Source organism: Syngnathus typhle, linkage group LG4, assembly GCF_033458585.1.
Source record: "Syngnathus typhle isolate RoL2023-S1 ecotype Sweden linkage group LG4, RoL_Styp_1.0, whole genome shotgun sequence".
NCBI lineage: Eukaryota > Metazoa > Chordata > Actinopteri > Syngnathiformes > Syngnathidae > Syngnathus > Syngnathus typhle.
In genome coordinates, this window is record NC_083741.1 from 20,997,773 (window position 1) to 21,023,251 (window position 25,479).

The 25,479-nt window shown below is 43.2% G+C and overlaps 4 protein-coding genes across 5 annotated transcripts; 1 reads left to right on the forward strand and 3 right to left on the reverse strand.

The window, feature by feature from the left end:
• The first annotated feature begins 49 nt into the window (after window positions 1-49).
• On the forward strand, window positions 50-2,294 carry slc7a6os (solute carrier family 7 member 6 opposite strand). 2 transcript variants are annotated; one of them, XM_061275857.1, is made up of 5 exons: window positions 50-303; window positions 898-1,251; window positions 1,322-1,537; window positions 1,608-1,743; window positions 1,837-2,294. In XM_061275857.1, exons 1-5 carry the CDS (start codon window positions 115-117, stop codon window positions 1,992-1,994), a joined length of 1,053 nt encoding a protein of 350 aa, XP_061131841.1. In that variant the 5' UTR covers window positions 50-114; the 3' UTR covers window positions 1,995-2,294. The 2 variants fall into 2 exon arrangements, with proteins under 2 accessions (XP_061131841.1, XP_061131840.1); XM_061275856.1 differs by having other exon boundaries at window positions 52-303; window positions 1,319-1,537.
• A 301-nt stretch (window positions 2,295-2,595) lies between these two features.
• slc7a6 (solute carrier family 7 member 6) lies at window positions 2,596-7,403 on the reverse strand. The gene is made up of 10 exons (XM_061275837.1): window positions 7,242-7,403; window positions 5,532-6,017; window positions 5,050-5,175; window positions 4,821-4,965; window positions 4,641-4,764; window positions 4,455-4,558; window positions 4,281-4,377; window positions 4,007-4,156; window positions 3,747-3,930; window positions 2,596-3,548 (listed from the first exon to the last, which is right to left on the reverse strand). Exons 2-10 carry the CDS (start codon window positions 5,971-5,973, stop codon window positions 3,481-3,483), a joined length of 1,440 nt encoding a protein of 479 aa, XP_061131821.1. The 5' UTR covers window positions 5,974-6,017; window positions 7,242-7,403; the 3' UTR covers window positions 2,596-3,480.
• An 866-nt stretch (window positions 7,404-8,269) lies between these two features.
• On the reverse strand, window positions 8,270-19,940 carry adgrg1 (adhesion G protein-coupled receptor G1). Its single transcript, XM_061275823.1, has 16 exons — window positions 19,646-19,940; window positions 19,485-19,558; window positions 14,822-14,885; window positions 14,495-14,754; window positions 13,377-13,563; window positions 13,258-13,303; window positions 12,950-13,040; window positions 12,172-12,288; window positions 11,960-12,076; window positions 11,772-11,814; window positions 11,248-11,354; window positions 11,042-11,157; window positions 10,694-10,953; window positions 10,519-10,618; window positions 10,164-10,438; window positions 8,270-10,059 (listed from the first exon to the last, which is right to left on the reverse strand). Exons 3-16 carry the CDS (start codon window positions 14,883-14,885, stop codon window positions 9,908-9,910), a joined length of 1,935 nt encoding a protein of 644 aa, XP_061131807.1. The 5' UTR covers window positions 19,485-19,558; window positions 19,646-19,940; the 3' UTR covers window positions 8,270-9,907.
• A 2,520-nt stretch (window positions 19,941-22,460) lies between these two features.
• syap1 (synapse associated protein 1) lies at window positions 22,461-25,314 on the reverse strand. The gene is made up of 9 exons (XM_061275855.1): window positions 25,005-25,314; window positions 24,391-24,509; window positions 24,250-24,316; window positions 24,068-24,141; window positions 23,798-23,937; window positions 23,562-23,719; window positions 23,436-23,485; window positions 23,153-23,309; window positions 22,461-22,907 (listed from the first exon to the last, which is right to left on the reverse strand). Exons 1-9 carry the CDS (start codon window positions 25,216-25,218, stop codon window positions 22,777-22,779), a joined length of 1,110 nt encoding a protein of 369 aa, XP_061131839.1. The 5' UTR covers window positions 25,219-25,314; the 3' UTR covers window positions 22,461-22,776.
• Window positions 25,315-25,479: the final 165 nt, after the last annotated feature.

Genomic DNA, 25,479 nt, shown 5'->3' on the forward strand with positions numbered 1-25,479 from the left:
CTTGTGGTCGGCGGAGCTGCGTCTTCTTTCGTAGCACGTGACGTCAAAGAGACAAACACAGCCGGAGCCAGCCAGCCCAAGCAAAGCACTCACGCACGCAAGCGACAAACAAACATGGAGCCCAACGCTACCATTCTGCGCGTCAAGAGAAAGCGGGGCACAGACCCCGCGGACGCCTTGCTGCTCGCTTGCAAGCGCATCCGACCGGAGACGAACCAGGCTCCGGGCGACACGGCACCGGAGCCCGGCGAGGCCGACGTGGAGAAGTCAGTGTTCAAACTCGTGGCCACGGTAGCGACACAGGTAAGATGGCCGCGGTGACGGCTAGCCAACTCGTACCCGGCTAGCGTCAACACGACGTCAAGAAAGATGTTAGAAGACCATGTTCGGCTCCACTAACGCGGCTTTTGTCCTCTTAACGTGTCGGTAAGCTAATTGGCGCACTAAATGTGCGGTAGCTCTCTAACCTGACGCGCCGCAAGGTTGAGCATTTATTAGCTTTGCTTGTAGCAGTTAGCCAGGAACTTTGACGTCATCTCAATGACGTCACTATACGAAGACTATATAATATATAATAATAAAATCATGTATTGAGACAACCGAGTAAGTGAAAAGATTTTCAATACGCAAATATACTAAAAATATTGTCACCATCATAAAATAAAGTGCCAGGTATTTTTGTTCCTTCATTTCGTAAAACCCCAAAACAGAACCAAATACTGACTTTTATCATATTAATTCCATTTCAGGAGTATAATGATACTTTTAACTACTGATGTAACTTATTTAAGGGTTAGATTTGGCCAGCATCTTTAGGATATATCTTTGCCCCAAAAGACTTTACAAATACTGCAAAAATGTAAAAGTAAGGAAATAAAAGTCTTTTACTCTTTTCAGGATGCCCCCGTGCAGACGGAGGTCCGTCAGGCCCTGGCCCGACCCCGCGTGGCTCATGCCCTGCGGCCATCCGCTAACAGCTCACACCGCATCTTCGGCGACCTCCGCAGCGCTAAGTTGGGCATCCGCCGTGAGGAGCGTTACCGGATCCTCTCCAGCCACCGCACTGCAGGCGGCCTCGCGCTGCCCACGCAGAGACGCCAGGCAGGCGATGGCGCCGCCGGCGTGGTGGAGGAGGAGCAAGAGGAGGGTGAAGATGCCCGCAAACGGGATAAGTGTTTGGGTCTCGGGGAAGTCCAGGTGGTTGATCTCTTGCATGAAGATCTCCCGGAGCAGGACAAATCCCTCAGCAAGGTGAGAGGAAGACATTTTGGATGCACAAGAAGAGTTTTTAAATTGTTCAACTTACTTTTCCATGCAGCAGTCAGACCCTGACGTGATCCTGTGCAACAACACAAAGATGCTACGGGAGCGCCTCTGCATCCGCGACCAACAGCAGCAGCAACGTCGGCCATACGACGGCGGCGAGGGGGACGACGAAGCCGACTACGTCTACGACCTCTACTACCAAGAAACGGTCACGCCGGGGTGGATCCTCGACATCCTGTCCGTCAGGGCCTACGCAGACGACACTCAACTGGTATGCGTCCTGCGTATGTCAAGAGGGCGACACGTCCTAAAGTCCAGAATAAGGAGTTAGCTGTCATCAGGTTCCCGAGGAGGAAGCTGGCGAGGTGGAGGAGTACGACGACGAGGACGATGAGAACGAGGAAGGCAACTGGAGGAACGACTACCCCGAAGATGAGAGCGACGGTGACGACAGCGACAGAGAGGAACGCTACGGACGTACGTCTCTCCTTTTGTCGCCTCGCCATCAAAATCAATTTTTTTTAAAAGTGTTGATCCAATGGCCGCTGACCATCCCGTTGTCATTTGCAGATAACTGGGATGAGGATGACCAGGAGGAAGGGGAGAACTCGGTGTACCGCAGGAGCTGGCAACGCTATCAGAGAGATCTGCTGCAACAGCTCAGTCACCACCAAGACCACCAGCGGGACCACGACGACGACGACACAGACAAATACGATTCAGACTGAATCCGAATATGTCCTTTCTATTTTTTATTAAGTACACTTGTGCGTGCGTGTTTTCGGTATGCTTTGTGCTGTTAGCGTGCGGTGCGTTCAATTGCGTACGTGTCTAGAGTGTTTTGTATACTGTGAAAGCTTGCGTTTGGTTGTGTTGTGTTGCGAGACCGGTAAATTGGGGGCTCGTCGATTTCGGACCACCTTTTTGTTTGTTGAAGTTGAGCGTGTTACAACAGAAAAAATGCTTGTTGGATCTCAATTTGTAAATATGTGTATAACAGATTCGAAATAAATGTTAAAAGCACTCCATGATGTTGCAGCTTCTTCTGTTATTTACCATTAAGCCTTTAAAATAACTCACTAATTATATATATATATATATATACATACTATACTAATTAATTATATTTTACAGTTAGAATACCTTTTTAGATGTATTTTTACACAAATAACAAATACACAAAGTAATAGAGTACACTGGGAATGTATACACTGTACATTATATCAAGTGATTCTAAACTTAGATTTTCAGTCATAACAGCCCTTTTGTTGGAAACCAAAACTACGATATGGCCCGCAATGAAAAACAACATCCTAATGTACAACAAGACAAGATCAAGTGCTCTTTAATAAGTGTAATAAATAAATCATGGCATGAGTTTCTCTGGAATGATATTTTATCATATAGTGAGTTCTCTTCCAATGGACCAAAGATGAGTGGGCCATATACTGTGAGGCCAGCAATGCAAATCATGCAAGAAATACATTTAGGTAATCTATTGCAGACTTTACAAGTAAAACATTTAATAAAAAAAACTCACTGTATTTGTCACTGTCCAACCACAAAAAAATCATCAATTTTGTGACATGTTTTAGAAGAAATAAGATGCTGTTAATAGTTTTTTTCTGTTTTCATTCATAACAAAGCAAATGCACAAAAAAAACACTAAATTTGAAAGACAATGGGAAAAAATCTGAAAAGAGCATTACATGCTTTTAGTTGGACAGCAACAATCTTTATATATTATTATCAAACAATATGATTAAACAATATAATACATTAGAGTTGTTTCTTTGCCCAGCAGCTCCTATTATATTTTGACATGTTGCATTACAGAAGGGGTCACCAAGTCCGGTCCTCGAGTCTCGTCGTAGGGTTGCACCTAAAACAGGCTGAAGGACCGGAGTTGGTGACCCCTGCATGACAGGCACCTTTAGAATTGACCTGACTGAATCCTGAAATCAGTTACCCTGGGTCCCTAAGGCAGTCATGTGACAAGAACGTTGAGATAGGATCAGTAAACACAGTAAACAAAACCAAGTGAGCAGAAGCCACCAGGAAAGGCAAGTCGTTGGCTTAAGAGGCGAATGATCAAGAAAAGTAAGTGCATTTTCCTGCTTGACTCCACAAAAGACACAATGTGTAAACAAAAAATAACCAAAAAGTCAAACGGCTTGTTTACCATAATTTGGTGTGGTGGTGCTGGTGGATTCTCTACTCGCTCTTGTCCGACTCGGTGAGGACGCAGAAGCACGTGTACTGAGTGCAGTGAGTCAGAGAACCTGCACGTACAAGACACATATCAATGAGCTCAAACACATTGATCAATCGTACAATTTTACTTGTATTAAAAAAATATATAAATATTATTTTTGGTTTATTTCAGCCCCACAGCCAGTAACAGGATTTTGGAGAATGGCTGAATGGGATGAAAATGAAGTCAAAATAATGAATTAAATAATATAAACGGGGCGACTCACGTAGCAGCTTGGTAATGATGGGCGGGCGCTTGGACTCGGGCAGGTAGATGCCCAGGAAGTAGACGGGCACCCCCGACAAGGCGATGGCGATGCCGATGAGGGAATTAAGCGTGTCGCTGTAGAGCGGAACGACTACCAGGAACACGGCGCACACGCAGAACACCAACGGGTACAGCAGGCTCAGCTGCGCGAGACGCAAACAAATCGTGAGCGCGGTCGTCTTGAACCTCGACGGACGCCGGAACGTGACGGCGCTTTACTTTGAGCGGTCGGTGTCGTTGGGGTTCCTTCCACCTCAGGTAGATCTGTCCCGCGATGGACAAACCCATGAAGAACCAGTAGCTGAAGCTGTAGTAGTTGATAAGCTGGAAGACGTCCTCCACCGTCAAGTAGATCAGCGACATCACGCACTGGAAAAGAGCAAACATCTCGGCGCGTCATTTCATCGTGCGTTCTGAAATCTCGTCTCACGTTCACCTTTTGATCCGAAAGCCAAATCAGTATCAATTGAACGTTGAAAGGAGTGGAGCTTACGTTGAAGATGAGAGCAGGGATGGGCGTGAATCTCTGCGTGTGGATCATGGACAGGGCGTCGGGAAGGTGACCTTCACGGGAACCCACAAAAAATAACCTGCAAGGCACGCACAAACGTAACCACCGCGGCAAACACGACACTGATACCGCAAACGGCGTCCAACGGGGCATCACCTGGATGCGGCGATGATGGAGGCGTTGAGGCCGCCGTAGCAGGACAGCGCCACGGCGATGGGGATGGTCCAGCTCATCACGCCTAACGTGTGATCTGCAAACGTCTCAACACGCAACACACAACCTTCGCTTTTGAATCGGGTCGGCTAGGATCGGCACGGCGAATGGCGTTTAATTTTGCCTTACCACAGCCACGGCGTCGCTTGCGAGTATAGCGCTCATGTCCAGCACGGCGTAGTAGGCCACGTTGGTGAGGATGTAGATGGTGGTGACGATGGGCATGGAGATAGCGATGGCCAGGGGGAGGTTCCTGCGAAAAGACCCAATGAGAGGCTTGCCGCTGAGGAAAGAGAGAAGGCAGGCAACCTTTCAGGGTTTTTGATCTCCTCGGTGACAAAGTTGAGCGTGTCCCAGCCTGAGTAGGAGAAGAGCGCCGAATAGAGCGCCAGGGCGATGTCGCCGGCGTCTGTGGAGGAACCTTGGAAGGACGAGTCGAAGTTGGCCGTGTAACCTGGCCGAGACAAATACGTATCAACACTATTTTCTACTTTTTCGGTTTAACATTTTTTTTGTCCCAAATATTTTGTTGTCTGACCTTGGCACAACTTGACGATGCCTGTGATGATGATGACGATGAGGGCGGCCACCTTGGCGTAGGTGAACACGTCCTGCACACGGGTGCCCCACTTCACGTAAGCCGAGTTGATAAAGGTGAGGAGGCCTGAGGAGACAAAGCACCCAAGCATTCGCAAAGTTGAATTGACAGTCATCACTATTTTCAAGAAGTTTAGTCAAGGATTTTCTTTAAACATTATGTTCTATGCTTCCCCCACTTGTCTAAATGCAATATTCTGATTAATATTTCCCTCGTGAGGTGTGAATTTAGTCGGAAAATCCAACTGTTTTGATTCATCTCAGGGAGCGGCCATTTTTCCTTGTAACCAGAGCACTGTGATGTCATTTTCAGCGGACAGGAAGTGACAGTGCAAAGCAAAATGGCAACCATTTGAGATGTGGGGGCGCATAGAACATATTATTGTAAAAAAAAAAAAATGTTTGACTCGACAGCACACGTACAAATGCACGCTGCGGCGATGAGGCGCGAGGCGACGTAGGGCGGCTCGCACGTAGGGAAGAGCGGCTGCACCAGGTAGTTGGCGAAGGTGATGGCGATGACGGCTTGGCTGGTGGGCTCGATGATCAGCAGGCTGGTCCACAGCCGCACAAAGGCCAAGAAGCCGCCAAAGGACTCCAGGATGTACGCGTACGACGCCCCCGACTTGGAGATGGTGGTGCCCAACTCGGCGTAGCACAAGGCGCCCACGACCGAGAAGAGGCCGCCCGCCGCCCAGATGACGAGCGACAGCCCGTAGGAGGCGCTGTAGAAGAGCACGCCCTTGGGCGACACGAAGATGCCCGAGCCGATCATGTTGCCCACGATGAGGCTGACGCCGTTCAGGAGGGAGATCTCCTTCTTCAGCTGCATGGGGGCGCCGTTGGAGGCTTCCTGGTCTCCCATGTCGGCACCGGCCGGGGTGAGCTGAGGTTCAGCACGAGAAACCTCTGCAGGGAGATTGGATGATAACAAGGATCAACACCATGCATCTTTTTACGTGATGTGTTTCAGTTCTATTCTACATTGTCTATAAATAAGTTGTGCTCCCACCATGAGGTCATTGTGCCGTTAAAGGACTATGGCTCTGTTAAGTGGAAGCTCATTAGTCACACGGGTGTGACAAGAAACAAGTGGAGGTCACACCAGTTGCGTAATGCTCGCAAAAAGGCGACACACGCACGTTGAGTAATGAACTTGTGTCGGATCAAGACAAATACTGTGGTGGCTCTTCTTTGGCCTGATGAAACATGGCAAGCCCTTTTTTTTTTTTTTTTTACATTTGTTCATGAAAGTAAAATTTGTTAGTACTGCTTCATTCAAAAATGATTTAATTATAAACAGTAGATAATTTAAAAAATATGCAATCATTTGAAACAATATGTCATTATCTCTAGAAGAAAAAAATCAAGGAATCCGCAAAACAAAGTATTTTTTTAAATCAGTTAATTTTATGTTTGAAAAAAAATCATATTATTTTCAAAGTTACACAACATTTAGGCCTATTAATGACAATTTTAAAGAATATGTATAATACTGCTGCCATGTAGGAGGAGTCACTGGCTCAGTAAACAGGAGCTTCGTCGCAAAATTAACTTTTTTCTGTGTGTGACGACGAAATGAAAGAAAAAGCTAAATATGTTCCCCATTTGTTTCCCCATTATTAGGAAGAGCTTTTCTGACGATGCAGCCAGTTTTGACGTGAGTTTATTCTCAGTGACGATTCGAGACAGTTTATCAAGGAGAATATTTTTTATTTATAATCGATATTACGTGTTTATATTTGTTCTTAAAAATAAACTCGACGAAAGAAAATCTTTACCAAAAGCCGGCGTCTTTTTTTTTTTTTAACATCAGGAAAAGCAAAGTTAGCGTTATTTACAGCTTCATTGCCTTCACTGACTTTCAAAATAAGACCAAGAAGGACAACACAGGTGGCGTGTAAATTGATAAGACGGCTAAAGCACTGTTTTATTTTGTAATTAATGTTTTTCGAGCCCAATGGACGTCCGGAGTTACCACGACAAAATTGACATAGTCAAGGGAATGCTGACTTCCCGCTTTTGTCCAGTCACTAAACAGCAGTCTATTGCTACCCACTTCAGAAAATGTACCCAAAACGATGTGTGTATGTTTAAAAAAATAAAATCCTCATGTTTGTGTCCCAGTCATACCTGAGTATCCTTCTCAAACTGAAGTCCGGGAGCCAGCGTCCGGGGAGAAGAGTGCATCACCACCGGCACCTGGAGACAACTGGGCTGCCGCGACACGGTGACGTCATTGTGTATCGTTGCGAAACTAAACGGCACTAATTTTTTTATTTCGAACCAAACCGATATAAAGCGCCTACACTTTTTATTCCTCAATTATATTTTTTTTACAATTAATGCAGAGCAGTATGAAATCAAGTAGGTTTGCAGAGTAGAAGACTTATTTTAAATGCCTAATAGGGGGAGGAGCGACTGATATTGAACAATTGGCAATTTACGTAGCTGTTTGATGAAATAGATAAATTTAATTAATATTTTTTAAAATGAGATTAAATCATTTTAATGTATTAAATAAAAGCTGTACAGTGCAAATGAAATATAATTACTTTGGGAAAATTGTAATTTATTTCATGATCATGAATAAATAATAAATTTACCCCCTCCCCCAAAAAAAAGAAACTCTATTAGAAGCTAGACGGCTAAAATAATGGCGTTGTCAATAGGACACTTATATCACAAATATATTCTCTTTACATCTGCATATTTAAAAAAAATATGTTTACTGACTGTCCGAATGGATATATTGCCTAAAAATAAGTGTTACTACCATGTGAAGAAAAAGCGAATAATTAGAGTGGCCCTGCAATGGTCAAGGGTGCAAAATGTTGGCGGTCATAGTATTTATGACGCTGGTGCTAAGTGTCACAGGTGGTCCAAAAGATTGTTCTGGCATCCACTTATCAAGTTTGTGCATTCAAAGTTCCTCTTCAGGTCACATTCAGGCCTCAGCAGCCATCTTGCGTATACTCCTGAAGTTAGGGGTTTGTTTTATCATGGCATGTCCGCTGTAGTTGACAGTATTGATAAAGCAGAGGGTAAAAATAACACACACTTAAGTTCACTCAGAGGTTGCTGTCAAGTCAGCGACAATTCCAGGAAACAATATCAACATTTGTTTTTGGGTGAAAAAGAATTGTGTCAAATGTCACATATTTATCATCAAAAGTATTTATTTTTAGACTCGATACAGTGGAGGATACAGAAACAAAAGTGCAATTGTCACAGTAACTAAGAAAACACTTGGTTTGTTGGTGGGTCACATTAATTTCAACGTGAAATCAGAATTGGACTCAAAAACATACCACTTCATCGTGTCAAATTAAATTTACAAGTCCAAACAAGACTTTGTTATGTCACGGTTTATAATGAACAAGTTAGAGAGCGAGACATACTTTCAAAATGTACAAAACAAAAACTTCTTCTGCTCGGCTTATTCATGTTCTTTCTTGTCCGCGCCAATTTCGATTAAAACGGACTAAACTCACATTTTTGGCTGTGTCAACAAGAAGATTAATTCAAAGCAGATGATTATAATGAGCTCTTCCTGTTATATGTGTAACCCTTGTTTGGATATGTGAACAACATGTACTCTCAGTCTTTGCTCCATTTGGGGGCATGATCACCATTCTTTCAAAACAGTAGCCTGCATTTTGTGCTATCATAATAATGATTGATGAATGCTAATGATGTCATAACTCACATCATCGATCTCCCTTTTAACAGCAACGTTAACAACCCGTATTTTATTCGACAGCACACTTCAAATACAAACCTGCAGTGAAGGGCGACAACAAACCGTCCGTAATTACCTTCACAGTATTAAATGATGTTGCTTTACACATTAATAGTTCAAAAATGTGAAAATAAATTGGAAGTGGGGGTCATTAAAGGAGTTTCCATCCCCCAACCGTAAGCAGTGTCAATAACTAATCAAGTTATGTCTATGTTAAGTGGAACCGGCATTGGGTGATTCGTTTTACAAAAAAAAAAAAAAAAAAGAAAAAAAAAAAAAGAATGAAGGAGCAATTTTCATACCATTCTGGGCATGTTTTTGAGTTTGGTCAAAATGAGCATTTCTAACGAAACTTTTCAGGCATGGCTTGCCTCGCAAATGTCATGTAGCAAAGTGAAACTGATTTTTCTCAAAGTACGCTGAAAGATTCCATTTAGCGGGAAAAAAAAGAATCAAAAGGCATTTCATTAGGACCAGGGAATAGTTTTCAGAAAGAAACCAAACTTCAAACGGGCCTTTTGTACCGTAAGATCCCACAGTTACGTAAATATTATCTCCAGCTACTATAAGAGGGGATACAGTATTTTCTTTTTAACAACATGAAAACAAGTGAAGTATCTCCAAATTGTGTGATTAAAAAACTAAGACAATACAAATGTTTTTTTTCTAAATAGATACTCCGTTGGCCAGTAAGCATTTGTCGACAGACAACTGAACAAAACAGGATTTCCCACACAAGGATGTCATAAAAAAACACAACATCTAAAGTGCTACTTCAAAACTGTACAAAATTAAAAAAAAAAAAAAATAATCAAAGCTTAGCTAAGGTCCAAAGCAGAAATGGTTTCTAATTCACCAAATAGTCAAGAGAAAATATCAGTGCAGTAAACCTTCATCTGTCTGGAAATAAAGCTTAATGAGTTTCCAGTTTAGAGTAAAGAAAGACAAAAACTACAACTAGAGCCAGTCTAGGTATTCAAGAAAAGATTCGATCCAGGCTCCGGGCCGGCGTGGAGGTGTTAGTTACCTGAGTGTCGATTTTTTAACGAGGGAGGCATCAAGAGCTGGAACAAAGCGGCTCCAGAGGTTCCTGACTGATGGTGGACGGCGACGTAGGCATGTGACACGCCTTGGCGGGCGACTCTTTGATTCTCACCGCGTGCTTGCGCATCCACTCCAGCATGAAAAACCTCAACATCAGCAGGAAGCCTGCACAGAACATGCCAGGATGGAGGAAAAGTGTGATGATTACTAAAGAACAAAATCTGGGCCTCATATAAACAAGAAACCCTCACAACTATATCGTCAAATACCTTGGAAGGAATTGAGGATGCAGGAGAGGAACATGATAAAGTCCGAGAACGGTCCGAATTCCAGGAAGGCGAGAGCCCAGGTGGTGCCGTAGAGACAGCTGAGGCCCCAGATGCTGAGAAAGGCCACTTGGTTCTTTCGCCACTCGTCCCGGGTGCGAATTTCTCGGTAGACCAGGAAGAGCATCAGCAGGCCGGCCGACACCAGCGCGGCCAGCACCGTGCTGTTGGTGAGGTGTTGAGCCAGCAACGATTTGGGGTTGAGCTTCATCCAGCACCTGGAAGCACAATCGGGGAGATAAACTATTGATGAAATCACAAAGGACCAAAAAAATAATAATTATGAATGAAGGCTTACATCAAGTACGGGTTGCCTACGTCTTCAGTCGACGCCACCTGCCTCAGGCCGTAGATGTCGCCGACTGCCACCAGGATAACGACGGGAACGGCAGGCAGAACTTAAATGAAATGACTCAGAGTTAAAAGCTATCACTCGAGCTGGCTTTGAGACAAGTGAACGCAGACGCACTCACCGAAGCCGAGCAGGTTCCACACGCAGAGGCTCGGAGAGGGTCTGAAGACCATGTAGACCATCCAGAAGGTGTGGAACACTTCGATGCCCATCCAGGAGAAGGTGCTGAGTAGGGCATAATGAAGGCCGGCACCTATCATGACACACAGGTCTTGACCTCCCACGTTGGCCAGGACGCCGGTGAAGAAGAAGAGCAGGTGGAGGAAGGTGAGGGACACGGCCAGGCCCAGGTGGATGGGTGTGGCTGGATCCTTAGCTCGCCTGTTGGAGGTATGGAGGGTAGGGTGGAATCAGAATTTCTAATTCCTTCTCACACACCACTTTGAACGCCCCCGTTATAAAAAGTGACCTTCTCCTGCAGAGGAAGACGATGAGAGCAATGCCACTGATGAAAGACACGATGCAGCCCAGAGATGAAATGACAGTCAGAGCCAGCAGGTGGCGCACCGGGCGAGGCTCCAGTTGCTATTGTAGACAAGCAGACGGATCTCTAAGTACCCCAAGTAAGCATATTTGGATATTATGCAAAACAGTACATAAATGCAAACGTCTCACCACTAGCACTGTGAAGTAGGTCAGGTGGTCGCAGAGGCATTCGGTGTGCTTCGCTCCTCTCTGATGCGTCTTGCAACCCTCCACCGACCAGTTCACCTTCATCGGATCTACATGCACACACAGAAGACTCAATCGATAACGGACACACAGTATTTCCGAAAATAGCGGAGGAGACGCATTCGTTTGCTCTATTTATTTTTACAATGTATATTTATTTTGAAATTGTATAGAATAAAAATATATTACACTATCATGTATTTTGTTTTTCACATTTTTGTGTATTACTGCATGATTTCAAACCGCTGCAGCCGAGCCACAAAAATAAATCATGGCCAAATTGAGTTTTGTATTTTTAATTACAAACACATAAAATTAATTAAAAAAAATGTATGGCCAAATTGAGTTTTTGTATTTTAATTAAGAACATAATATTTTAATGTCAAAATTTTACGAGTGAATTTTGTGGCACAAGTCAACCAGCATGTGAGGAAATACAGCAAATGGAGTGAAAAAGATTCTCCCACCTTTCCTCGTGTCCCATGAGACGCACTTCCTTGAATGTGCTTTCTGGAACGAAGGTGGGAGAAAAAAAAAACATTTATTATTATTATTATTATTTATTATTATTATTTATTATTAAGATGCAAGTAGGCAGTTTTTTTTGACACAGGAAAGCAATTTAAAACTATTTCTTATTGTGTGGCAAACCTACAGGGATGGCGTCATGATGGAAGCCAATCCTGATTGGCTCAGCCAGGTTCTGGATGACTTGGTTCTCAACGGAGATTTCCACCACGTCATCAAGAACCCGTACCTCCTCGTGATCCACCTGAAAGACGCACACATTCCACAGCGGCCCCATGTTAATGTGGACACTGATCGGCGGATGTCATTTTACGGTGGTATCTTATCCTCGGGGCTCACCTGGAACATGGAGTTGTTTTTGAAGAAGGTGTAGACAACTCTGCTGTTGTTCTTTGCAGCTCGCTTCAAAGCTGGGGGGAGGTGGATGGTGGGCTCTGGGGTCATGCCTTCCACATGCTGAGAAACAATACATACATATTTAGTAGGGTAACTAAAAAAAAAAAAAAAGCACACAAACACAAAGGTGAAAATGACTTCAATTTAAATCTGAGTTAAAAAAATAAAACACAATGAAGATATAGAATTACATAAAATATGAATTTTCTCAGTTAAAACTAATTAAAAAAAGAAATAAAATGAATAAATAATTAAATAAAAATACAATTTTTTTAAGTTTAACAAATGAAACAAAATTTTAATATAGTAGTTACAAATAATAAATATAAAAAATAATGAAAATAAAGATACCAAAATATTTTTTTTAAATATCAAGATCAATTTGTTGTTTAGTTGTTAATATTTATAATAATCAAAGCTGACATTCAACTTTTTTTCTTATATAAAACAAATATACTAAATCCATCCATTTTCATTATTTTCCATATACCACTTAAAACTAGATGCTGACACAAATTTGCTTCCATTTACTAAAGAAATCTATCACGAGGCTAACTTGCTGCCAATTGCATTTATATCACCAGGGGGCGCTATAGCACAGAAGGGCAGGCCGTGGAATAGTGGCACTATAGCGACTACTCAGATCAAACAACTCGTCATATTCTCGTCACATTCACGGATGCGTCAAATGCTTTGTTGACTTTTTGCGTGTGTGACTCACAGACGAGTTGATATCAATGCCTCGGAAATCATCCTTGAGCTCCAGCTCCGAGCTGAGGGCACACAGAGGCTCCACAGCAGTCTGGGCAGTCCTGTGCACATAAACACATCCATATGCAACACTGTCATTTTAGCTGCACACTGTCATTTCCCAAAGGTGGCCAGGTTATTTTTGATATTTTTGCCACACAGGTTTCCAAATATACACCTATAAAGGCAAACCATACGGCCGAGTGTTTTCACATAAAACAGCTGCCGTGATACTTAAAACGTGAAGGCGCACGAAAGGAAATGGAGGGAGGAAATTACATGCTGACTTGGGCGACTCCATGGCTCCGCTTGGGACAGAAGGTGGCTACAAAAACACAAAAGGTTTTATTAAAACGGTTTGCACATTGCTTGATAAACAAAAAGCGGCCGCATCTCACCGCATTTGACAGCGCTGCCGTTAAACGTGTAGGCCGTCAGCGTTTTACGGGTGGTGATGTCATTCTCGATCATCCCGTCCGCGATGCCGTAGGCGGCCTCGGGCGCGTTGGAGCCGTACGACAGGTACGTGCAACAGTCGTCGGGCGTGCCGCTGGGCCAGCAAAGGGTGAAGTTCCTCTCGCCGACCTTGGCGGCAACAACAACCTCTTGTGAGTCAACATCCATTTTTCAGGATTCCCATTTTTGTTTTGCTGACGTGTGGTTTGCATCTTTTGATGAGGTCTCTGCATGTTGTTACTGATGACAACATGTTAATTGTGAAACAAAGCAAAACAGTGTGGAATGAGTCATGTGGCCACTTCACTTGCACGCAACGACGGAAAACAAAACCAGATAGATGAACTCTAGTTTTCAACAATATGTGCACACAATAGTTCTTTGAATCACTTTTTCCACTTTTAATTTAATACAAAATTATATTTTATATTTTTATGTTACTATTTGCACAAAATCTAGGATTGGTACGTATTGATTTTATTTTGTTTTTTTAGTTTATATCTACTTAAATCAATTAAGGAGGAAAAAAAAATTAAGGAACATAAATATAATTAAATTGCGCGATCTTACGGAGAAAGTAAGTACGGTATTTTCCGGACTACAAGGCGCACCTAAAAACCTGAATTTTCTCAAAAGCTGAGAGTGCCGCCTTATAGTCCGGTGCGCCTTATATATGGACCAAATTCCTCAATTTAAACTGGCCCGAAGCATTATGTCATGAAATCAATCATAAGTGGCCCGCTGAAGACTATGAATCATGAATCAAGAAGACTATGGATTATTATTTTGTGATTATAAAGTAATTTGTTGGATCTGAAGTTGAAATAGAAAAGATAAAATGGAGAATGATTTGATTTGGATTAAAAATCTGACATGATGCATTAATGGTGCGCCTTATAGTCCGGTGCGCCTTATATAAGGACAAAGTTTTAAAATGGGCCATTCATTGAAGGTGCGCCTTATAGTCCGGTGCGCCTTATAGTCCGGAAAATACGGTAAATTGAAATATAATATTCCATCTGTGCCTGCTAAAATTGAGTCAGCCGCTCCCGTTCGTCACCTGTAACTTCAACTGATCCTGCAGCGGCTCCCAGTACAGACAAAAGTGCGTCTCTCCGTCCTCGTCGAGCGTCTGGCGGTCCAGCCGGTGCGTGCCGGAGCGCTGGCACTGCGCCGCGATTCGCCCGCGGACATTCAGGGAGCTTTCGTCGGCCGCGATGCTGATTTGACCGCAGCCGGGCAGGATGTCGAAGCTTAGGCTCAGCGGACGTCGGCCGTGGCGCCAGATGCCGCAAAAGTGGAGATCCCGGTCGCACGATACTACGCGGAGACAAGACCATCGATGTCAAAGTTCGCAGAAAACAAAAGAGGAGGCAGCTTGTCTTACCTTTAGAGAGGAGAAAGATGAAGATGGACAATGCCACCACACCCTTGGCAATTTGACCTTTCATCTGTGACAGGGGAAAAAAAAAAAGAGAAATGTCAAATGGGGCACGGAATAAAGCTCCCGAGCGACTTACGACGACAAAGGATGTGAACTCCTTCTCCAGCCACTCTCAAACAGCTAGTCTTTATCTCGAGGCTGCACGGCTTTGACAGAATAACGTTTTTACAACGATACAATTCTTATCGCGAGGTCTGCGTTTTATCATGACGGGGGGGGCGGGGGGGCTATCGAGGAATAGCAGCTTATCAATGGAAACACTCTTCCACTTGAACACACGCACGCTCGAACGATTTCCTTTTTATTTTTAACCCCCCTGGCAGATTTATGTTTCTCTACCCAGAAGAGTGACGGGACGGACGTGGGCCATTTCAGGAAGTACTGGAATGGAACAAATTAGACAGAGCTTCAGAATGAAGCGGGAAGAGATTACCAAAAAACCTGAAACCTAATAAAATATGAAAGATTCTACTTTTGGAGGAATAATAGCAAAATATTTTTTTGTTTTATAAAAAAAAAAAAAAAAACACATTTAATGTCATGTGAAAATGAGCAATCAACCACACTTCCCTTCCATTGCTCCATCACAGTCTGCCTTGTGGTGCGCCAAGTCACATTTTAGAAAGAACGAAAAGTCTGCGGTGCGGCCGGCCCGGCAAGCTGCTGAAGACGCACGTGATCATTTTTGGAGAGCAGACGAAACCACCAGTTTGACATCATAAAACAGGAACCGCAGCCACGCTTATCTTGACATGCATACCTGACAAACGGAGAACTCAAGTCCGAGGAATGCTAATTGTTTTAAATTAGATGGTGTTAAAACCCAAGTCTGAGTCTGATACTAGGTTTTCGAACTTCAATTTTGGAGATGATCAAAAGGTGAAACTTTCTGTTTTGTTTCTGTGGACCGCTTCAGTTCATTAAGGCATGATTGCTTTCCCGTGTCCTAACAAACAAACATTATTTTTTCCAATTGTTCACTCTCCGGGTGATGACTCACGCCGGCATCCTCCGCCATTCTCGTGAGCCCCGATGAGGATGAACTTGTCTATAGTAGCAATTGATGAAGCAGCAGATGGGTGTCGGTCCGCCCAAAGCACACAGCCAGCAATGTCCCCGGCGGCACAACGCTCTACTGTCTACATATCCAACACGCAGGAAAAAGGGTGTGAAAATCTCTCGCAGCAACTTGCCCGAAGCGCGAGTCGGCTTGCATGAAAATGTCCGGAAGAATAAACAAATAATTTGGACAATGTCACGATTCTTCATCGCGGGAGAAAAAAAAAGAAATCATCAGCATTTTTATTGCAACAATGTGGAAACTGTTTCCACTGCAACGTCAAACTGTGTTAAAATAAGATACCGTAATTTTCGGACTATAAGTTGCGTTTTTTTCCATAGTTTGGGTGGGGTGGGGGGGGGGGGGCGTGCGACTTATACTCAGGAGCGACTTATATACATATATATGTTTTTTTTCACTTTTTGGGCATTTTATGGCTGGTGCGATTTATACTCCGGTGCGACCTATAGTCCGAAAATTACGGTACATCTTTTGAAAGATTTACCTCAAATATCAAATTCATCAAGTTACAGGATCTTATTTAACGTGTACATCGACAGCTACAAGGATTACACACGGCGTACAAAGACGTCCACACTTGCACAAGGACAACCTTACACACACAGACACACACACACACACACATACACACACACACGCTATTGTTCGTGCCCCTTTGAGGCAAAGAATTCCCCCCTCTCTGCTTTCACTTCCAAGCTCATGCGAGTCTACAGAAACAGACAGTCTGCATTTTTACATTCATTCCGAAACACGCGACCGACTCGAGCGTTCAAGTGCGACGAGACGCGCACCTCTGACCTTTACGCCAATCAGAAGGTGTTTTCCGGTAAAAATTGTGGCATCATATTCGTCTCGAGTATGAGTCATGCCGTGGAACACTGCAGTGTGTCACGGGAAACAGCCGAGGCGACAAAACCACTTGAATTGAAAACCTTGTGAGCTACAATTGAGTTTTAAAACAAAAACAAACGGGCCGGGTCCAAAAATGTTTTTACATGAGTGTTTAAAACATCAAATGTACAACATTAATGATTCCCTTTTGCCTGTTTTTATGCAAATGTGATATTTTCCCTTTTACGAATGACAATAGAGAAACAAATCGGGACATCATTTCCGTGTTGTCACCGCCTGAGAATTTCCTTGTGGCATGACTTGGACCTCCATTTCCTGGCCGGCACAGTGCACATACGTGAGCCGAGGAGACTGAGACACGTTCCTATTGACAGCCCGGCCCGTCTGCATCGGTCCGTATTGTCAGCGTGTCTGCGCATGAGCACAATAGGCGCTCTTTGTTGTCTCGCCGCCACTGAGCCGCGCTGACAGCTTGCGTGAACGAGGCTCAAAGGTCACCGGCCACTTCGGATTGTTTGAAAGGCGAGTGAAAAAACACCCACGCACCAAGCTCACCCTTCATTGTCGGACCATGTAGCTTGGAACAGGGCAAACGACAACGATGTGCTTTCATAGTACAGAGGTGCTTTGACTTACAAGTCGAGTTTGTCCCGTGCCCACGCTCATGACTCAAAGCACCTGCATCTCAAATCATCATTTCCCATGAAATGAATGGAAACGCCATTAATCTGTTCCTGACCCACAAAAATGCTAAAACTCTCCAATGTTGTTATTTGGTGTCATTCATTAGAATTTCTGCAGAAGATTCTCTGAATCATATCCCAATTTGGACAAATCAAGCAGGTCATTTTGAACCTTTTAAGCTTGCAATTGAATTTACATTTCATTAGGATGCATGGAAACACCATGTCGATACACTGTCAATACTCCAGGCGCTCACCCATTGATTTTTTGAAAACACCACTTGCATACACAATGCCTCACGTTGCTAGTTATTTTTTTTTTTTAAATGCTTTATTTCAATAATGCCTGCGCACCTGCCTGTGCCGTAGCCAAAGAATTACATTGATCTGCAAACTTCTTTTATCGCACCGTGCAACAATGTTGCAAGATAACATGCAGACACAAGCCGAGATGTGACGTGACGTGTTACATTTGTGGGCCGGAAACGGCAGCGCTCAAATCCTGACTTCGGCTGTGGGGACTTGCAACACATGAAAGAGTTGGTGTGAGAAAAAACAGGCTCAAAGTGAAGCCCCTGCAAAATAAGAATGCTCCCTAGGCTATGCAAGTGTGTGCGTGGGTGCACGTCGCATTCTTGCTATCACCATGGAGATGATCCATGTGTCTCGATGTAGGCTAAGGAAAATGGAGGAGCAGGTGGAACACGGAGGACGGTTCTGTCAGGGCTGTGAATAAATCAATGAACGGCACAAATGAATGGACTTCATCACATAGACCCTAGGCTGTCACCTTGGGGGTGGGGGGTCAGGCGGTTTAAATTGCCACCTGGGGGCTTTCTATTCCTCATTATGCAAAATTAAGTCAACACAAAGGGCTGAGTCACATGTTGGTTGCATTATTTGCATTTCAGTGGGTTCAGAAACAAAGCCCACCTCATCTCTCGCTTCCGCTTGGAATCGGGTCAATTTTTTTTTTTTTATTGTCAGTGCACCTGCACACCAATTATGTGTCATATTTTAAGTCAATTCTCCTGTATTCTTCTTATCTTGTTTTAGCACCCGCTGTTGAGGCAATTTCAGCAGCTAAAAAATTTTTGTGGCTTTAAAGAGCCGGACATTTTACACCACAGGTGTCAAACTCAAGGCCCGGGGGCCGGATACGGCCCGCCACATCGTTTTACGTGGCCCGCAAAGACAAATTGTGCATCAAATTCGTGCCATTACTAGAATTGCAAATTGTCTTCACTTTTAATCCTAACTTTTTTTTATTATATTTGACCAGTTTTTACTCGTCTGATTTGAAAACGAGTTATTTGTCAGTTTGTTTTGTAGCTTTTACTGTATATAAGATGAAGGTGCTCATACATTTATTTGGGTTGACAGTCATAATGGCGCTCCGAAAGAAGCTATGACGACAATGCGGCCCACAAAAAAATAAAAAATAAAAAATAAAAAAAAGAGTTTGACACCCCTGTTTCACACCTTCAGTGCGAGTGAAAACCTTTGATTGCTCCCCCACTGCGAGGAAACCGCACCGTGAAAGTCAAGTGCCTTCCTTTTCAACTATACCCAGGTTAAATGAAGGTGAAAATGAGCTATTATTGTCACAACACTTATTTATGGCAATTTGGGGTTTTCCTAAACTTTTACAGAACGAAAAACATGTAGAAATGTCGCTATGAGCTGCAAAGCCAATTTCCCAGAGTGCATTTCTTACAAATCCAGTAAACCAAGTTGTAAAATGAATTTGAAATGACATAATAATTTGGGATAGACACAGTTAGAGTTTAGACTCCTGATATATACAAATAAAAACAAAATGTTGGAGCTGTCTACTGCTTCCACCCTCAGTTTAGAAACCCCCACTACCAACCTTCACTTTCATCTTTAGAAAACGTAATATAATCCCAACGTACCAACAACAACAAAACAACATAACACATTTACCATAAAAAAATGTTAAATACATCGCAGAAAGAATAAAACCTACCTCTTCAGTAAGCAGTCAACCTCCAGTAGACCCCAAGGAGTTTGGGCACGTACAATCACAGAAAAAAACGGTTCCTTCAAAAAAGAAAAAAAACATAGAAATCCTGATTCGAACAGTCGGTTCAAAACTATCCGATTTTTATCCGATTCTGGCGCTCTCACCGTTCCAACAATGATTCAGTCCATCCAACAAGCCACAGCAGGTTTACGGGAGAAATTGGGAAAGACTCGACTCGTATCCACCTGTTGTTCTCTATCACAAAATATATCTAAAAAAAAAAATACTGTGCTGAAAATTGAAGACGTTTTATGGAATCGGAAGTGTCACGATTTGACCGAGTAGGCACGGTAAGGTAATCGCTCAATTGCACCGTCCTGGGTCGGCGTCAGTTTTGTCAGACAGCGTGCCGCGAGGTCTCAAGGTGGAGTCGCTCGTTGTTGTGTCATTATACATACAAGAGTTTCCGGTTTGACTATCACAATAAGAGCAGACATAAGCGGTTGCCATTTAACTGTGCTGTTGTCGCTTGTAAAAAACGTTCGTCAAAACGTCTACATTTTAAAATGCTATTTTATATAAACGTGAGAATTGCATTGGCTATAATTTCGAAGGGCATAATGTTTTTATTACATTACAGTATACTTTATGGCCCATCAGGACTTAGTGACACCACAGCAGAGAATCAACAACTTGTTTACTCTTTTTTTTTTTTTTACAACACTGTAATGTCTGTGTGAGGTGCTTGTAATCTGGGACATGTTTAAAAAGTCGCTCCACTACATGAGTTTAAAAAAAAAAAAAAAAAAAAAAAAAAAAAAGCACCTGGTGTTTGCTTTTGTGGGTGTGGGCTCATCTGCAGCAGGATCTGGCCCCCCCCTCGTCTCACCCCTCAACAGTCGTCTGGCGTATTTTTCACTTGGGAACGTGCAAATAAAAGCATGAGAAAGAAGGAAGTAAGAAGACAGAGGTTGCCACAAGACGTAACTTTTAACCGCGGCAGACCTTAATAGGTGACTCATCAGCAAAGCAAGGTGCACATTCTTCCCACAGAGCTGTTCGTCACATGTACGACTGATATGCACCCTCATCCCTCAACGCTTGACTGAACTCCAGTCAAATCCCAGCACAGACTAAAAAACACCTCCTCGGCTTTCACCTTGGCCCCCGATAGCGGCCTTCTGGATCGTCCAGGTTTTGCAAACCCACCCGGATCTCATTTCAACGATCCATCTTTTATAGCGCTTAAGGTCACGGGTGAGCTGGCGCATATCCCAGCTGACTTGCCTTGACTGGTCAGCATGCTAAAACCAACTAGCAATCACGCTCATATTAACACAATGGGGTCAAAGGTGACATGAAGCCTATCCCAGGAGACTTTGGGTGACTGATCCAAGGTATATCGCAGTTTCAAAACAACTGAGTGGCTTGGTAGATAAACATTGGCACTGTAATATGTTGTTGCTATAGCGATGGACAGACAGGAAGTCAAAATCAATGTTTTATTTTTAAATTGTGCCCACATCTCTTGTGTGGTACTTGGTCCTTTTGTAACAGGGACCAGTAAAGGAAGAAAATGCGAGCACTTCAAAACCACATGTGCCATTTGAGGCCCAAATATGCATAAGAGCCATGAAACGTGGTGTGGTCGCGTGCGCTCATTGCTACTGTGCAAAGAAACAAATGCACAAAAAGTAGGACATGGTTTTTAAAATAGTTCTACCAAAAAAAAAAAAAAAAAAATTAAAGACAAGTGACAGCGATAATAATCGTAATGAGTCATTTCAAGATCTACAGTGACAGAGTCATCACACGATACATCAAAATATCTCAAGACGGAAGTAAAAAATACAGTTCTGAATGGAAGACTTTTTGAAACGTGTGTGGGAATCGTTTCCTTAAGTGCTTTCTGTTTCCCTTTTAAGTGTGAAAAAGAGGAAATGTAAAACCGCAACGCAACTTTCATCATTTTATGTGAGATGTGTTGAGAAGCGGTTCCCACCCTGCATTCCCATGCGCTACAACCAATGAGAAAATGGAAACAATCAGCACAAAATCCCACGATACAGCAAATAATTCATGACACCTATAAAAAAAATAGAAAAGCAAAATAAAAATCTATAGCAGCGTATGCTTATCTTTCCCGGTTTTATTTTGCTCTCCATGGTCGTCTTTGTCTGGAAAACACACACACACACACACACACGGACCAAAAGGTCCTAATGCATTATTAAAAGATGGTTACGCACACACAACACAAGCAATAACTGTCACGCACACACGCACCCACAGGGTAGGTGGCTTGATTGCCATGGTAACAGTGTGGCCAAATGCAAAGCTGAGGGGTTGAAAGGGTTCACGATGGCGTGATAAAAAAACAGGAAGCAAAATAAATGCATTCATCCCAGCTGCTACAATGCAATCAAGAATCGTGTTCTGAATCACAAAGGATTGCATTTTTTTTGTCGTGTTAAACATTTCAGATTTGATATTTGAGCTTCCATTTTTTTATGATCTTGCCGCATTGATCTACGTTGTCCGACCAAAGCTTTGAGGCATTGATTTTTTTTTTCTTGTCATCAGGGGAGCGTCTGCTTCAAAACAGGCAGCAACATGTCCGGGACGTCTGATGTCTCACTGGCTGTGATTACAGACTTTCGACAAAACAAAATATCCAGGGTGCCGGTTCCGTCGGTTATTTCCTTTCCCCCTCCCCGTCATTCCATGCCCACTTAGTCACCATGAAGGCTGCAGACTTTATTCACTTTCCATGACAAGTTTTGAAAAATAAAAATAGTCCTACTGTATATTTACGACTTAATGCTAAAAGACTTGAAATGCAATCAGAATGTCAATTTGCAAATTTTGCAGTCCTAAGTAGATTGCAAGAGGGATAGTAAAAAAATAGCAAAAAATATATATATATTAATGTGATTAATTTTAGTGACAGGAATAAAAACAAGCCTATTGAAAATATGATGATTTTTTTTAAAGTTTTTATTTACATATTCCAACTTTATACTTCACATGTCTGTTTAATAACTAATAAATCGTTTTGACTGTACAGAAAGGAAAAAAAGGGACAGAAAAGTTTCATTTACGACGCTACTCAGTTAATATTATTTGCGTTGGAGCGCCCTCTAGCGTCCTTTCTCTGCCATTACATCATTTCCTAGCAGAGGTGACCAGGCATTCTTGCTAATATAAAAAAATCTCAGCTCGATGGTCATCCGGAAAACGTTCACGGTTGAGCGTCCACTTATACACGAGAGCAACGACCATACCGTGACAGGCTTTAGGTGTCGTGCGCCTGTAGCATCTCCTCGATCTCCTGGTCCCACTGCTCGTCTGGGTTTTGCAACTCGGCCACCACCTCGTACTCCTGGAGCTCCTGCTGCAGCTCCTTTTCCCAGTCCGACTGCTCTTCTGCCATGAAGACAATAATGTCACATTCCAAACGATATTACCACTACTACAATTTATGTGTGTGTGGCTCCCCCCCCCCCACAAATAAATATTTCAACTTTATTGCACCGTCACTTCATAATTACTGGGTTTTATCTTGACGGGAAAAGGGCGGTGCTGATTTAGGAAGTCATTTCTTAGTTTTAAGTGGCTGTTGTGCCCATCTGGCACAAAAGTAATTTTGACATGGAACAACTGGGACCAACCATCAGCCTGGGGAGCGCTGTCCTTCATGTCAAGCACCAGCTGCTCCATTCCCTTCTGCAGGTCCTCGTGGTCGATGGCGGCTGAGTCGAAGGCGTCGCTCACAAATTCTGCCACGCCTGGACTGGTGGAGATGGAAAAGTCCTCCTCCTGAACGGGCTGAGGGACCACATTTGCAAATCAAGAACCTGATTGAGGATTGCCGTGAATATTTTACAAGAAAAAAAAAAAAGCCATGATGTCCAAAAGAAACTTTTTTTTTGTAAACTGAGTCTTGCGTCCTACCTGCTGCTTGTCGCCGATGGAAACAGGCGGCGTTTTGGGCCTGACGTTATCTATGAGGACAATAAAACAAAAGTACCGATGAGGATTTGCACATATGCAAATGAGCGTGACGCCTATCGTGTATACCCTTTAAGATGACATCATGGGGTGAGACGGCATCGTCTCCGTCGTCGCCCGCCGTCTGCTGCTGTTTCTGCTGGGCCGCCAGCGCCGTCAGCTGCGCCGACTGCTTGATGAGCGACACGCGGTAGAAGTAGTTCCTCCAGAACACCTCCTCCTTCACGCTGTCAATCGAAAACAAGAAAAACAGTGAAACGCCAACATACGTGATGGGGGCTCCTGAGAAATGTGAAGGCACTGACTGTTTGGGCACCAGGTCAAAGCGCATGCGGTTGAGCAGCTGGTCTTCTTCCAGCATGACAGTGGCCAGAGGAAACATTTGCCCCATGTCGAAGTGGAAGTGCACGCCAGCCGGGGGGTCGCGCAGGAAGTTACGCTTGTCCTGAACGTGGAACACAACATCTAACTGTGTATCTAATTTCATGGGTCCTCATGAGAGGAGACATCACATTTATCAAATGAGGCATACAGTCGTTATTGGTACTTGAGGGAAAAAAAAAAAAGTAGCTCACAGCTGAGAGGGCCAGGATCTGTTGTTGGATGGTCTCCTCCTCGTTGTAGCCCACCCATGGAGGCACTGCTGCTTCTGGACACACCAGAAATCAACATCATAAAATTAAGGTTTGTATTCAGAAAATTTCTATCATCTATTTCAACTTCACAAAGCATATTCTTAATATTGACAATATTCTACCTGATCTTTTGGACTTCTTTTCCTGTAAAAACTTCTCTTGCTCTTTCTGGAAGTCTCCCAGGAAGGTCTGCACACAAAGGAAGAAAGGTAAATAATAATAACAAGAATAAGAACAACAACAAAAATTGTGCAAAAGCGCACCTTGTCGATGATTCCGTCAATTTTTCCCTCCTCGACAGTCTTCTTGATGTTTTGTGCCGTCACTACCACAGACTCAGAGAGCTTCTTGGTGGCGTTGGATGCGAAACTGAAGATGAAATCTAGACAGGAAAAAGTGGAGGTGGCAGTAGAGCAAAGATAGGGCGAGACGCAATATATGTCAACTAAAAAAAAAAAACTATCGTGGAAAAAATGAGTTTATTAGTTTTAGTCTTTAGGCACGATTGCCTTGATGGTGCCATGTAGTGGGGCGTGTCCTGCCAAGAACGCAAGCGGGATCCATAATAATGCATCACGTCATCTCAGCTCATCAGTACGACACTGATATAGCCAATGTTTGATGTGATGTGCCTTGGTAGATTCTATTGATTCTGTTTTATACGAGCATTACAATCTGGATGTGTTTTATCAAAGCGCTTTGTAAACACGTTTTTCGAACTTATTATTTTGTTTGAATCATTGCCACAGACGACACTTGCGTCATCCCAAACATACAAACACAAGGCTCGCGTTAAGATAAAAGGTGTTACTGCTAATTTGATCATGTGATTTTTTGGGGAATCGTGATTTAATATCTAATCAATAATTTAACTCACCGCCAAGTCCTTTATTGAGTTCCTGATTCGTCTCCAAGTCATCTTGTCCTCCTTCGTCATGGTGGCCATCAGCTGCTGGTTGTTGTTTGTTTACCTCGTTTTGAGCTTCCACCACTTTTTCTTCCAGCTTCTGCTGTTCCTCCTCGGCGTCAACCGACGAATTGGCATCCACCGGGTTCTCAAAACCTAACCAAGAGCCCAAACCTCGCAACATTGTCAAATAAAAAGATTTGTTTGAGGGGAGGAAACGTTCTTTGGATTGGGGGAACTGTTCTTTGAGGGGGGGGAGTGCTACCCGGAAATAATAATTCGGGCAGGTTTCTTCTTCGATTATTAAATTGGTCAGTTGCTTAACTTTGCTGCCACCTAACGGACAAAAGTATATGAGGGTTTTCAATGTGAATTTTAGGATTATGGACCATTTTCCCTTTAAATGAGATTACCCAATTTACGAGAAATAATAAATTGTCAACTA

What these genes read in the sequence shown, in the direction of transcription:
- adgrg1 (XM_061275823.1), bottom strand. Translation starts at nt 14,885, where the DNA reads ATGAAAGGTCAAATTGCCAAGGGTGTGGTGGCATTGTCCATCTTCATC. An exon ending in GGAGTCGCCCAAGTCAGCAT is followed by an intron (nt 13,041 to 13,257) that starts GTAATTTCCTCC and finishes TTATGTGCACAG; the next exon opens with GACTGCCCAGACTGCTGTGG. An exon ending in GTAGGCAACCCGTACTTGAT is followed by an intron (nt 10,439 to 10,518) that starts GTAAGCCTTCAT and finishes TTGTGCTTCCAG; the next exon opens with GTGCTGGATGAAGCTCAACC.
- slc7a6 (XM_061275837.1), bottom strand. Translation starts at nt 5,973, where the DNA reads ATGGGAGACCAGGAAGCCTCCAACGGCGCCCCCATGCAGCTGAAGAAG. An exon ending in TCCATCATCGCCGCATCCAG is followed by an intron (nt 4,378 to 4,454) that starts GTGATGCCCCGT and finishes CGTGCCTTGCAG; the next exon opens with GTTATTTTTTGTGGGTTCCC. An exon ending in CATCATTACCAAGCTGCTAC is followed by an intron (nt 3,549 to 3,746) that starts GTGAGTCGCCCC and finishes TTGTACGTGCAG; the next exon opens with GTTCTCTGACTCACTGCACT.
- slc7a6os (XM_061275856.1), top strand. Translation starts at nt 115, where the DNA reads ATGGAGCCCAACGCTACCATTCTGCGCGTCAAGAGAAAGCGGGGCACA. An exon ending in TGGCCACGGTAGCGACACAG is followed by an intron (nt 304 to 897) that starts GTAAGATGGCCG and finishes TACTCTTTTCAG; the next exon opens with GATGCCCCCGTGCAGACGGA. An exon ending in CAGAGAGGAACGCTACGGAC is followed by an intron (nt 1,744 to 1,836) that starts GTACGTCTCTCC and finishes TGTCATTTGCAG; the next exon opens with ATAACTGGGATGAGGATGAC.
- syap1 (XM_061275855.1), bottom strand. Translation starts at nt 25,218, where the DNA reads ATGTTGCGAGGTTTGGGCTCTTGGTTAGGTTTTGAGAACCCGGTGGAT. An exon ending in TTTGACCTGGTGCCCAAACA is followed by an intron (nt 23,720 to 23,797) that starts GTCAGTGCCTTC and finishes TTCGATTGACAG; the next exon opens with CGTGAAGGAGGAGGTGTTCT. An exon ending in CAGCGCTCCCCAGGCTGATG is followed by an intron (nt 22,908 to 23,152) that starts GTTGGTCCCAGT and finishes TCTTCATGGCAG; the next exon opens with AAGAGCAGTCGGACTGGGAA.